General features: G+C 37.5%; 1 protein-coding gene across 1 annotated transcript in view; it reads left to right on the top strand.

Annotated features, from left to right (window-relative positions):
- SECISBP2L (SECIS binding protein 2 like) overlaps positions 1 to 12,665 on the top strand; it is a 41,278-nt gene extending 28,613 nt beyond the window's left edge. Inside the window, exons 14-18 of the mRNA XM_044979934.1 lie at positions 9 to 171; positions 862 to 1,082; positions 1,788 to 1,942; positions 6,735 to 6,954; positions 8,147 to 12,665. Of these exons, the coding sequence (XP_044835869.1) occupies positions 9 to 171; positions 862 to 1,082; positions 1,788 to 1,942; positions 6,735 to 6,954; positions 8,147 to 8,820 (1,433 nt within the window). The 3' untranslated portion in view covers positions 8,821 to 12,665. The remainder of the gene's footprint in view (positions 1 to 8; positions 172 to 861; positions 1,083 to 1,787; positions 1,943 to 6,734; positions 6,955 to 8,146) is intronic.
- Positions 12,666 to 13,050: the final 385 nt, after the last annotated feature.

Here is a 13,050-nt window from a genome sequence, read left to right on the forward strand (position 1 = left end):
TCTTTCAGAACCGGGGCTAAGTATGCCTAGTGATACTTCACTCTCTCCAGCAAGTCAGAACTCTCCATATTGCATGACTCCAGTGTCACAAGGCTCACCTGCCAGTTCAGGGATAGGTAGTCCAATGGCATCTTCAACAATCACTAAAATTCACAGCAAGAGATTTAGAGAGTAAGCGCTTTGAATTACTCAACTTGAATTCTAAAGGTGTATTCTAGTCAAATGTATTTTCTAACTGTATTTTCTAACTGTATTTGAATGTATTGAACTCTCATAAGTTGTCGGTGAACTTAAGTTAGCCTATCCCCCATGTAAAAAAAGTACTACTCCCTGGAGCTTTGCACCCTCTGTTTCCTACTTGCTTCTCATGGGGCAGGTTAAATTATTTCTTAGGGATTGTCTTCAGCTACGATGCTGCTTTTAAGAAATAGAGTAGGCAGAAAAGTCATTTCAAATGAAGGGCAACTTTGAGTTTGGGGAACTGGAAACTCTGCTACAATCCACCCCTACTACAGTGGAATTACCACTAACCAGTGCTCGAAAGCACCCCTTATTGATTATCAAATTTGATCAAGGAATAGTGAATTGTAAAATATAAGTGTGTATGAGCTATCCTCTTTAAGTTGTGGGCTCTGGGTAGGTGGGTTGTATCCTGACAATATATTTCATTTTAAACACTTTCAGAATATCCTTGCGTTGTTTTAGGTGTACAGTTCTTTAACTTCTAAAAAATGTATTTAGTATACTTGGAACAAGTAACAAAAAATTTATTTCTGCCAAAAATCATTTAAAGGCACATAGCAATGAGAGAGACTGCTGAATTTGCTATATGCTAAAATGTGGTGGTTTCTGAATTGACAGGTATTGTAATCAAGTTCTAAGTAAAGAAATAGACGAGTGTGTGACTTTGCTATTGCAAGAGCTTGTCAGCTTCCAGGAACGCATTTACCAAAAGGACCCCATGAGAGCTAAAGCAAGGAGAAGGCTTGTTATGGGTTTGCGTGAGGTTACTAAGCACATGAAGTTAAACAAGATCAAATGTGTGATCATTTCTCCTAACTGTGAAAAAATCCAGTCAAAAGGTACAAGTGCTTTAATAAGAAATATTTTAGTGTATAAATGCTATGTGTATATTGCATTTTCCCCAACTCTACCAGTGATGCTAACCTTGTTAATCCATTATGTTGACTTCTGAGTCATTTTAAGCATTTCCATGCTGTCCCATAAGCATGACAGGTCATCTTTCACTTCCATTGTAAAGCTGCCACACTCTGCTTTGGGTCCATTTCTTTAACTACAGGAACTAGTGGGGCAGGAATTGTGTCTTCCTGTATGTGGGACTGGGGACTGGGCCTAGTATATTTTGCACACTATGGGAATGCAAATGGTAACTTCCTGAGATATGCAAGAGAAAGAAAAGGTCTATTAAGAAACAGAGAATCCAGTTTCATAAAGTTTCTGCTTTAGTAGTCCTAGTGTATAACATGGCACCATTAGAGGGTTCGGAGCATTGTTAGATGTACAGATTAACTGATCATATTCAGTAAATAACAGACTTGACTGTACTTTAATAAAACAAGCAAATTTACTGCATGTGCACTGCATTCAAAGCCTTACTGCTGTCTGGCAGCACATGGTTTAATCTAAATATCTGGTGGCTAACTATGTGTACTAAAGTTTTAGCTGATAGCCACTGACAAAAACTGTGGAATACTGGATTGGACCAAAGTGCATTATTAAGATGACTGTTCTAAGCTTTAGCTTTGTGTTATTTTTTTTCTCCTAAGGTGGATTGGATGAAGCTCTGTATAACGTAATAGCCATGGCACGAGAGCAAGAGATTCCTTTTGTCTTTGCACTTGGACGTAAAGCTCTTGGTCGTTGTGTGAACAAGCTAGTTCCTGTTAGTGTGGTGGGAATCTTCAACTATTCTGGCGCTGAGGTAAGCAATTCATTTCTGAATAAATAATGCCATTTTGATTTTTTTCTCATGTAATATGTGTTTACGAACTTTTTTCACTGCACTTGGGCTCACAAGTTAACTGTAATGCATGCATGCATACATACAGAGTGTTGACTGGCATTGGATGCCAATTTTATCTTGGCCTATTTATTCTAAAGTTGCTTATCTCTTTAAATTTGACACGCTGCCCTGTCAGTTCTGTGATGTCAGATTTGTCACCCCTTCTTCCTCTAAAACTTTGGAACATGCTGGCAGACATCTCTTGAAGTGCCAGCTGAAATGACCTGGAATGTCCAGGATTGTAGGGCATGCCAGCATCTTGAAGTAAGGCAGCTGTTGGACTGTTATAAAGATTGAGAGGTGGTCTTGGGATGCCTCAAAGGAGCACTGGTATCAAGGGCATCTACCTGCTACCTAAAATCCCCATATTTCATCAAAGGTGTATGCTTCTGCTTCATTGGGTCAACACACCTTGGGAGGGTTGTGGGTTGCCATCATATTAGATGTGACCTGTGCATGTATCAAATCATCCTGGCCTGTGATCAGAAGCGGTGCGGGTGAGATGGCACTCAGGGTCACATGTCCATCTCTCCCTCCCCAGCCCCTTTCCCTGGTTTTAACTGATTTGCTTGTACTGAGCATGCTGAATAACATCTGCTGAAACTGCTGCCCTCACTCTGCCCTTATTTATGCCCACGCACTGTCGGCAGATACAGATAGTCTCTGCCTGTGATATAACCACTCCAGCCCTGCAGGTACAGCTCATCTACTGCCTGCACTAAAACTAGGGTGATGAGCTTTTCCTCCATCTGTTGGAGAAAACAGTGAGGAAAAAAGCCATTTTTTGAAAATAAAATAGAACAAAAACTGTATCTCATGTTGAAAACACATTTATTCTTTAAAAATTAAAAAGGGCACTCATTGTCTAAAATGAAAAGCTTGCAATTCTAAGGGAAATATAATCAAATTCTCATTCAAACTAATTAGGCCTACCACGCTTCTTTTGTCTGCTCTCAGGTATGTTACAGATTCCACAACCCACTGATTTTTTTTCCAGCTTCATGCCTATGAAGTTTCAACCAAAGCAGTCAGTGTGTGCCAGAAACACGCTCAGTTGATAACTAAGTTGCCCGGAGAGGCATGTGAGAGTCTTCTAAAAATTGACAAGTCTTAATATCTGTTCTGACATCCGTGACTTTACTTACTTAGTGGATGCAACAAACTGTGACAAACAAAGAAAGAGGTTTTGGGTATAAATGTGATTCTTACATTTTAAAGCTAGATGATAATGGGAAAAACTCAGGATTAATCATAGGATTGGAAGGGACCTGGCCGGACTGAGTATTATCTAGACCATTCCTGACGGGTTTGTTTAACCTGCTCTTAAAAAATCTCCAATGATGGAGATTCCACAACCTCCCTAGGCAATTTATTCCAGTGCTTAACCACCCTGACAGTTAGGAAGTTTTTCCTAATGTCCAACCTAAACCTCCCTTGCTGCAATTTAAGCCCATTGCTTCTTGTCCTATCCCCAGAGGTTAAGAAGAACAATTCTTCTCCCTCCTACTTGTAACAACCTTTTATGTACTTGAAAACTGTTATGTCCCCTTTCAGTCTTCTCTTCTCCAGACTAAACAAACCCAGTTTTTTCAATCTTCCCTGAAAGGTCATGTTTTCTAGAACTTTAATCATTTTTTGTTGCTCTTCTCTGGACTTTCTCCAATTTGTCCACATCCTTCCTGAAATCTGGCACCCAGAATTGGACACAATACTTCAGTTGAGGCCTAATCAGCGCAGAATAGAGTGGAAGAATTACTTCTCGTGTCTTGCTTACAACACTCCTGCTAATACATCCCATTTTGAATTTTAATCCTATCCTCCAAAGCACTTGCAATCCCTCCCAGCTTGGTAATTGTGCACAAACTTTATAAGTGTACTCTCTATACCATTATATAAATCATTGATGAACATACTGAATAGAACCGGACCCAGAACTGATCCCTGCGGGATCCCACTCATAATGCCCTTCCTGCATGACTGTGAACCACTGATAACTATTCTCTGGGAACAAAAACAGCGAGGAGTCCTTGTGGTACCTTAGAGACTAACAAATGTATTTGGGCATAAGCTTTACCACTCTGATACCTGTCTCTGGGAACAATTTATCCAACCAGTTTTGCACCTACCTTATAGTAGCTCCATCTAGAAGTTGAATTAGCATAATTTTTGTTAGCTTGAATTGGTTATGTTGTCTGTCAGCATCATGGGTTGAGCTCAGAACATGGAGACTTGGTAATGAAATGTCTCACCTCCTTTGAATAAAGTTTTTTAGTTTTTTCCTGGGTTTCTGGTTCTAGATTAAATAAATTAGGTCAGATGCCTTTTTGAGTCTGAGACAGTTTTTTACCTTGCTGTCTGACCATATTACTCTGACACTTCATTTCCTTTTGTAACCTTTAGTGCATCTTTCTAGTAGTCCCTTGTTTGTATCAGCCATTGGCTGCTGTCTGATCAAAAGTCCTCCTCACCCTCAGTCTCAGTGTAAGTTTCACCGTACTTAAAGTTGTCTCTACATTAGCATCCAACTGTCTTCCTATGAGTTCCACTAAGTGTTGTTGGGAAGCCTGGGTATATGTATCCTTTTTCAGTCAACTAACCCATAAGGTGGCTGATGGTTACAGAAGAATGTTAAACTTCCACAGCGTGTGTTAGGACTATATTAGGTGTTGCTACTTTCTAAACAAGGCTTAAATAGTGCACTGAGCACCCATGTACTTCAAAGGCAGTCATCCTGAAGTTTTCCTATCATTTCATTTTATTTTCATTTTCTGAGCAAACAGGAAAGCCTATATGCATTCTTGGATGGCATCTTCAGTAATTTGGGCACAGTATTCTAACGTTCTCTTTTCAGATGTATGAACACAATCTTCCCTATATGGATGCTAGCATCCATATATTTTTGGGTCATTTGGTAATCACTAAAACTTAATCACTCATTTACAGTATTGATCATCAGCTTTCACATTTACAACAGCTGGAATGAGAAACAGACACTGAATTTAGCACCTGGTAGACTGAAAAATAAGATGAGTTGTCCTACTCCTTCTAGAGCTATATGTAATCAGATACCCTCCTCCTCCTTTCCACCACCTGCCAGAAGTTTCTAGGAAGCCAGTCTCCTCTAACTGGTCACAGTACCATCCATAGATCTGGTGCTGGAACTGGGGGTGCTGCCACACCACCTGGCTTGAAGTGGTTTGTATCATATACAAGGTTTACAGTTTGGTTCAATGTCTCTCAGCACCCCCACTATAAAAATCATTCCTGCAGCCTTGCCAGTGACAGTAGATTTCTAGTCTACTTTCCTTCCTTACCCCCCAAATCCCACTGGCTGTGTATTCTCTGGGTAGAATGGAGGGTGCAGCATGGGGGAATGGAACAGGCTTTTCATATCCCTGTCTAAAACTGTAGGATTACTGATAGCTCTTGATGCCCGAGGCCTGGAATTTTTGACAGGCAACTCATCGATTGTACCATGAATGCTGGCATCAAGAAGTTAAAGATGCTGAGGTGACAGCAGTTTTGTCCTCACAATAATAGAAATGGTGGCACTTATTGGTGTTAACCTGTCTCTCTTCTGATTTCGAGTAAAGTATAAAGGATTCGTAGTTTACTACATGTACCTGTTACCATTATGTGTAACATGACCAGCTTGTGTTGCGCATGTTTATTTAATTTTACATTGTGACTGTTTGAAATTGAACATGTAATTATTTCTGCCTAACTGAACTTGTTTCAGGTATTGTAGCATGTACTGTAACTTAAACTACTTAACAATTGAGCATTTAACAATATTTTTCTCAAGATGTAAAGTTTTTAATAAACATATTGATGGGGTGGAAACAAAATTACCAGCAGTGAGTGTGCTAAAACAGCTAGCCACAGACAGTATTGAATTTTAGATCATGTTACATCCTTTGTTACGTGCTAAGGAAGGAAGTGCCCATTAAATACTCAAATTGTCATTCATCTTTTGTTCTAACATATATTTGGAAAGAGATTTAATATCAAGTGCGGGCCAGTAATGGAAAACTTCATTAAATATTCATTTTACTGGCTCCATATGTTTATGGTGGTTTCTTTGGTGCAAAAATAAGACTGCTGTTCTAATCAGAGGTTTCCTTGAACACGTGATACCATCTTTTGCTAAGCCTGGGTTGCAAGATGTTGTGACATCCCACTGAAAAGGGCTAAAAGCTTGATATTGTAGATAATCCATATCTAAATGTGCCATAATATCATAGGCTCAAACCTATTAATCATTGCACAAAATAAAACCTGATTAGATCTGTGCCATTGGGAAGCAAAGACTAGTAGTGAGACCAAAGGGGCTTAAGATGACAAAAATTAGTAACGATGTTTTTATTAAAAAGGGAAAATGCTGCAAGACTGAGTTTTATCATTTGGGATTTTAGGCTGAGTGAACTCTTCCTGTGAGTCTGCAAACAATGCAGGAAGGCAGTGTTCTTTCCCTCCTACCCATGCTTCATCAGAAATAACCCCAGCAAAAACTTGAGCTGTATAAATGCAGAGGCATCCTTAAAATGAAACTTAGAGCATGACTGATTATTGCCCCAAATAAAGGGCGCACTCTCTTTGACTAGACGGGCTTTTGGGTTGCATGTACAGGACCTGTTAATAAAAGGGAAAATGTGTCAAGTGAAAATGTTCATAAAGAAAGTAACAAATATGAAAATGTCTTCATATTTAGAGCCTGTTTAATAAGTTGGTCTCGCTGACTGAGGAGGCCAGAAAGGCATACAGAGATATGGTTGCATCAATGGAGCAGGAGCAGGCAGAAGAGGCCTTAAAGCATGTTAAGAAGGCACCCCATCACATGGGTCATTCTCGTAATCCCTCTGCGGCAAGTGCTATTTCATTCTGTAGTGTTATTTCAGAGCCCATATCTGAAGTGAATGAGAAAGAATATGGTAAGTATTAAAAACGTATATTTATATTACATAACATAAAGTGGAAATAGCTATAAATATTAAACTATAGGTAGAAAAAAATTATCCCAATACTTCCCAGTCTAGAATATATTCCACACCTTAGAGAAGGTGATCCAAAATTGGTTAGGCTCTTGGGGTGAGACTGAGTAGTCTTCTGGGGAAGTTCTTCTAGAACTGACCACATAAAAATAATGGCATTGGCCCTAATCCTCAGATGTGTTCCAAATACTTTGTTGATACAAAGCATCCCTAAAGCCAACCACAGGAGGATCACTTCGGTTGCAGAGAGATTCTCTGTGATATTGAGCTGGTATATGAAGGCCAGTGGTGAGATTTGAACGGGGGGTTGTGTGTATAGGGCAGAATGAAGGAGGATGACTGGGGAAGTGAAGAGATGAGAGGTAGAAAGGAGCTAAATTATTTAGGTCTTTGAAGACTAGAGCAGTTTGCTTAAATTTGTTGTTGAAGTTGAAGGGAAGCCAGTGAAGGGTTGAAGAGTTGTCATGGTCTGAGCAACCTACAAGATTGATTTATGCATCAACTCTTAAGTACACATAGTGTAACAGCTGGGATAGTACCAGCTGAGAATGAAATACTTGTCTAACCTAGGTCAAGTTATTAATAGAATTGCTGATATTTTTTTTCCTGAGCACCCCTTTACTGAAAATAATGCCTTGATTACTTGGAGTGTGTTTGTTTGTTTTTAATTTTATGATCTACCTTAGAGGTTGTTTTTTTTTAACTTCTTGTTCAGAATGCAACAGCTATTAACAGACACCAGCAGGATGATGATTAATACTATGTTGGCAAATTACCATGGGATTCTGGCACTGACAGTAAAACCCCACTGCGTGGTCTCCCCACACACCATCAGCAATGCCATTTGTTACTGAGTGTAGTGCTGAAGCAAGCACATCAACACTTTTTTTTATTCAGAAAAAAATGAATTTGAGAATCTCTTTAAGCATGTAACAGTTTTTTCTGCTCTTGGTTTTTTTCAAACTGTTCACTGTGTGATCATGTTTGGACAAGTATAGTGTTACATGCATATGTCTCCCTTTTATGCTTTTTACTTGAACAAGATCTTAGGATGTTTTTTAATTGTGTAAATGTTTTAAAAATTCTCTAAGCTGTCAGTTTTCTGATGAGTTTATGGTGTCTTGATTTGCAGAAACAAACTGGAGAAACATGGTGGAAACATCTGATGGGTTAGAAACCTCTGAAAATGAGAGAGAGTCCTCATTTAAGACAACTGCACCAGAAAAATCTAGCAGTGCTCAAATTGAGAAAGCAACTGTTAATAAACAGCCACCTACAGCTACAACCGGAACTACCTCAACTGTAAGTCACGGAAAATCCTTGCCAAGTGACAAAGAAGAGGTGAAGCCAGATGACAATCTGGAGTGGGCCTCACAGCAGAGTACAGAGACAGGATCTTTGGATGGCAGCTGTCGTGATCTTTTGAATTCCTCCATGACCAGTACCACCAGTACCCTTGTACCAGGAATGCTTGAAGAAGAGGAGGAGGATGACGACGAAGATGATGAGGATTACACCCATGAACCTATATCGGTAGAGGTTCAACTTAATAGCAGAATTGAATCTTGGGTCTCAGAGACCCAAAGAACTATGGAAACCCTTCAACTTGGGAAGACCCTTAGTGGTGCAGAGGGAGACAATGTAGAACAAAGTGAAGAGGAAGAGAGAGAAACTCCTGAGCAGGTAGATCCAGTAATTGATAGTGAGGAATGGACAACTGATAAGCACGCAAGTAATGCCCAACATAAGCCCACGATCAGCAATTCTCTGAATAAAGAACACACAGATTCCAATTCCATGTTGTAAAAATAAGCACAAACTCAGGAACTCTTTAAAATTATAATTAACTGTTGTAAGGGTTGCAGCCATTACTTTGTATGCTTCATCTCAACATTTTGCACTGTTTAACATTTAATGTATGTATTTAATTCACAACAAATATTTGTAGCTGTCTTTTGTTTATTGTTTCATTAAAACCTATAGTTTAGCTTTTAATCAATATCTGTGTATTTCCCAGAATCGAAACCATCTGTGTAAAAAATCTCAGTCAGTAATAGATATTCACTTGAGCTTCTTTTGTAAATGGAGAAACTATTTATAAACGACCAATTGTAAGCAAAAATCTTCTTAAATTTGACTGTTTATCTTTTTTTCAACACATGAGCTGATCTATGTTTTAAGACTTGCAACGGTTACCAACATTTTGCATTGCATAAAGAGAAGCCAGAAAAATCCAAAAACATTTTTCTTGCAGTCAAAAGGAAGAGGAGATTACAGAGAAATGTATGCATGATTCTTATGCTAAGACAGATGCAGCTTTTAGTTGGGTGTCTGAGATTATATTACAAAAGATGCGGACTGTAATGAGATGGTTACAGTATACTAGAATAACTTTAACCCAAAACCACAATAGCAAAATAATTGTAGTTAATGTATGTTTGCTTTTTTCCAATGAAATACTTAAAAAAAAAAAAAAAAAAAATCACTGTGTGCAGAGTCACAGTAAGGGAACCATGACCACCATCCATGTTGTTCTTAGTAACTGACTGCTTCCTTATTCTTTCACTTACCTCAGGAATGCTGATGTGCATAATTTTATTTACATTAAATAAAACAGGCATAAGTGATCTGAGTATTTAACAGTAAGTGTGACTGATATAATAGCTAAGTGTATGGTTGTGTTCACTTGCATGCTTTGATTCTGGCCACTTTTTTATATTAAGTTCAGGATCAATTTTAGGATTAATTCTCATTGAGAATGTGAACTCTTGTTCCTCAGTTGTAGCAGCCTAGTAGTTGACTTCTAGAGTAGTAAAGTAGTTGTTCTGGGAAGGCAGGAAAGCGCCTTGGAGTTCTGAGCGGTGTCAGTGGTTTCCCCCCCCCCCAAAAAAGCCAGAAACAAATAAGCTGCCATAGAATTATCCATGTTTGTTCCTAGTATTGAAATGAAATCCATTATCTGGTGATGAATTTATTTCAGATTGGGGATGGAGTATATGTCTAGTCCTTGCACACCAAGAGTCTGAATTTTTTAACTTTGTCCAGTACTGGCAATAAATGTACTGAAGCCATCAACACCAAGGACTTGACTACAAGAGGAGCCAAAGAACCATTTTCATGAATAACAATTTTTCATGGCAAATATAGATTTGTTTTAATTCTACTTCATTATTCTAGACCACTTCCATTTTAAAAAAGGTAACTTTCAGTAACACAAAATAAATGGACATTTTAGTTGCACACTTAATTTACTTATTTTGGGACCAGCACTTTTTTAGTATTTGTAATACTGGTATTTCATGTTGCACTGGGAAAATCAGACTCCGGGTTTAGGAAATATCTAGTCCTGTCTTTCAGATAGTAATGAGCATTGTGGAAACGAAGAGTTTGAGTATTATGTAAATAACACTTTGGTATCTGTAGACATAGCAAATGCTATGCAGGACATTGTTGAAGAGCTGTCCTGTCATGTTCTTAGTTCCTTGATATAATCTTTCTAGATATTAGCAACAGACGTTTTACAGGAATACAAAGAGTAAAGAATGATGCCTCCTAAATATTAACCCCAATTGTTTGTACTGCAGATTTTATTGTGCATACACTTTGAAAGGTTTAGTTGATTTAGGAAATGATAGCAGTTTGAACTGCTGACAGAGGATCAATGTTTGCCCTTGGATGTGTAAGCACAGCTTCCGTCAACAACTAAAATCATCTATGCACACTAAGGATAGAATTTGACCTAGATTTTCCCAAAATGGAGAGTGGGATTACAAAAAACTATAATCTGTACATTTCCTTTTGCTTATTCCATGACAGTGATTCAGATAACTCTTGATCTTGAGGTAGTAGCATTACAAAGGTTTCTTTTTTGTCTTTTCTGAACTTGGACAGTCATTTTAAGATTTTGACATTTATATCAAACAGGAGATCTACTTGTAATTTTCAACCCACTGTTTAATTGTAATTTTGCTACTGATTTCATAAGTGTATTATGAGTTCATTAAAGATGATACAGCTCATCTAGTACCTCTCTATTTGCCAGCAAACAAGGAGAATCTTTGAAAATGTGAATGATCACCTCTAGAGAGGCAAACCAAAACAGAGTAAAGGAAACCATCCATTTAGAACATTTCCTTTTGATAAGACGAGAATGAGAGATAATTGCGAATGGAATGACTGTGTGTCTGGGAAGAGGTCCATTTGCATCTAAAATTAGGGAAGTTCCTTGCAATGTGCATCATTTAAGAGGTATAATCTTGATCTTGTGGTAATCTTGTTTCTATCAGCAACAGAAATAAAAAAGCATAACCTTTCCGATTATTTTATAGGTTATTTTATAGTGCCATGATTAATTTTTTTAAGATAGCTGGATTTCTATTTCACTATAAAAAGTATACAATTTATTATACAGGTTGTTACACTCTAAAAAACAGATGTTTCTGGAGTTATATGACTATAGATATGCTTTTTTGTTGTGAAGATTATTCAGAAAACAAATATCCATTTTTTTTCTTTCAAAGATTATTGGATTATTTAGATTTCATGCATCTGGCAAAACATGAAAAATAATGTGTGGTAGGGCATCTTTACAATGAATTGATAGAGGTGACTATGCATAGAAAGTATTTTATATAACACTGCTGGTATTTGTGCAAAAAAATGTAGGGGAAAAGAATCTGGAGAACGTAGTCCTTCATCAGACCACATTTTTTTTTATTTATATATAATATATTTTTTGTCTGAGTAAGGATTAAGGTCCTGGTCCTGCAAATATGTACTTACATACTTGACTTTAGGAACACGAGTAGTCCCACGGATCTCAGCGGACCTATTGGTATGCTTAATTTAAACACCCGTGTAAGTGTTTGCAGGATTGGAACCAAACAATGACTGCAGGATTTGTCCCATATTTTTAAAATTAAAAAACTATAGAAAATGTTCTTCAATAATGCACTTGTCTGATTTCTTAACATAAAGGTGGGAGATCTCGAATGCGTATGTGGGTGAGGATTTTCACATGATTCAGTCCAGTTCTTTAACATGAAGTTTAAATTTTAATAACAGGACTTTAAATATGAATGCAAAAAAGTTTTATTGTTTGAAAAGCTGCTGTTTGCTAAAACTGTCATTAAGTATTCTCTGTGAAGTTGTGCCAACTAAGCAAAATATCCAGTTGATTTTAATGTTGATCATATTTTAATCATTAAAATTCAGTGTGAAGATTTGTTTACAAAAACAAAAACCAGCAGAAGAAAGCCATACATGCAGCCTATATGGGTTTTTAGCCATCCCTTCCACACGCAATGAAATGTAAGAATGTCTAACTTGAAATTTATACTGCGTGATAACACTGAAATTAGCAACCCAGTTGGCACAGCCCACCTTCTAAATGTCATAAATGGTTCATATATTTTTAAATAGATTCTAATAAGATAAACTGTTAATCTTTAATGTCTAACTTTTGTAGCAACACTTAGGTTAAACAGTAGAAAATTATTATAAAAGATGAAGGGTTTTGTTTTCTTTTTTGCTGTATGAAGGATAATTGTTCGATCTACCATACTTTTTTGGAGTAATAGCTTTTTTTGCACTATGTAAATACTAGTGGGGATTCTTCCATAACTAATAAAAGTGATTGTAGAAATCTCTTACTACAGTGATATATTCATTTACCAATTGCAATGTCTTTATTTCTTGTCTGTTCCAAAACGTCACCAGCACTATATACTGCCTAGCACTTTAGTTCTGATTAAGTATGAAGATTTGTTGCTGCTTTTCCTGGCAGGTACCAGTGTTTTTTCTGTAGCTTGTCCACCAGGTGGTAGTGTGCATGGTATCTTTATAGTTTGCTTCCTTGGAAATAAACAATGTACCAGCTAGACATTGTTCCCAAGTGCAGAGTTCATTACTGGGGAAGTCACTTGGTTGGCTCTCTTTGGTTTCCTTCACCGAAATGTTTCCAGGTAAAACAACCTGTTTAAAGATTTTGTATCATAGGAGACATACATTTTGGTCACTTACAAATTTGAAAAGAAA

The sequence above is a fragment of the Mauremys mutica genome, chromosome 11, assembly GCF_020497125.1.
Source record: "Mauremys mutica isolate MM-2020 ecotype Southern chromosome 11, ASM2049712v1, whole genome shotgun sequence".
Classification (NCBI taxonomy): Eukaryota; Metazoa; Chordata; order Testudines; family Geoemydidae; genus Mauremys; species Mauremys mutica.